This window comes from Monoraphidium neglectum, assembly GCF_000611645.1.
Source record: "Monoraphidium neglectum strain SAG 48.87 unplaced genomic scaffold scaffold03019, whole genome shotgun sequence".
Lineage (NCBI taxonomy): Eukaryota > Viridiplantae > Chlorophyta > Chlorophyceae > Sphaeropleales > Selenastraceae > Monoraphidium > Monoraphidium neglectum.
The window spans coordinates 7,261-7,864 of record NW_014010609.1 but is presented as its reverse complement, the minus strand read 5'-3'; the positions used below and the strand labels follow the sequence as shown (position 1 = coordinate 7,864).

The following is a 604-nucleotide window of genomic DNA, read 5'->3' as shown; positions in this document are numbered from 1 at the left end:
GGTTTGGATGTAGAAAAGCGACGCCGCCGGCTGCGCAGCGGGCGGCGCGCCCCCAACACACACAGCCGGCCTGCAGCTCTACCAAACACCAACGGACGTGAGCCGGGCCCCGGCCGCCTCACCTGCCCCTGGCTCGTTTCAAAGCCAGTGCGCAGCACGATCGCCAGGCAGCCGCCGTCGGGCGTCCTGCAGGGGGGCGACGGTGGGCGATGGTCCGCAGCACATGGCGGCGCTCAATGGTTTGCGATGGCCTCGATAGATGACTCACACACTGGGTCACAAGACCCGGCTTGCCTACCGGCAGGGGGCCCCAGGTGGGGCAGACGATGATGTGAAGGCATGCATTCTAGCGGGCGCGGGCGCAAGCAGAGCCAGTGGTTTGCTATCTGAAGGCGCGCCTGAGTCGTGCAGCCTTGTCGCCCGTATGCTGCAGGACCTTGGTGCCGCCAAACAGCACGTGGTGCTTGTGCGTCTTGATGTGCAGCCGCTCCGACGGCGGCACGCCCGCGTCGCCGACGGCGCCCTTCCACTGCGGCGTGCTCTCGCCGGTCAGCACCGCCTCCTCCACAATAGCGCTGCCGGCCAGCAGCAGGCAGTCTGGGGG

The 604-nt window shown here is 68.0% G+C and overlaps 1 protein-coding gene across 1 annotated transcript in view; it reads right to left on the bottom strand.

Annotated features, from left to right (window-relative positions):
• Positions 1 to 382: 382 nt before the first annotated feature.
• Positions 383 to 604, bottom strand: part of MNEG_12025 (hypothetical protein) — a gene marked incomplete at both ends in the record, with an annotated part of 3,480 nt that continues 3,258 nt past the window's right edge. Inside the window, one exon of the mRNA XM_014039503.1 lies at positions 383 to 597. Coding sequence (XP_013894957.1) covers positions 383 to 597 — 215 coding nt within the window. The remainder of the gene's footprint in view (positions 598 to 604) is intronic.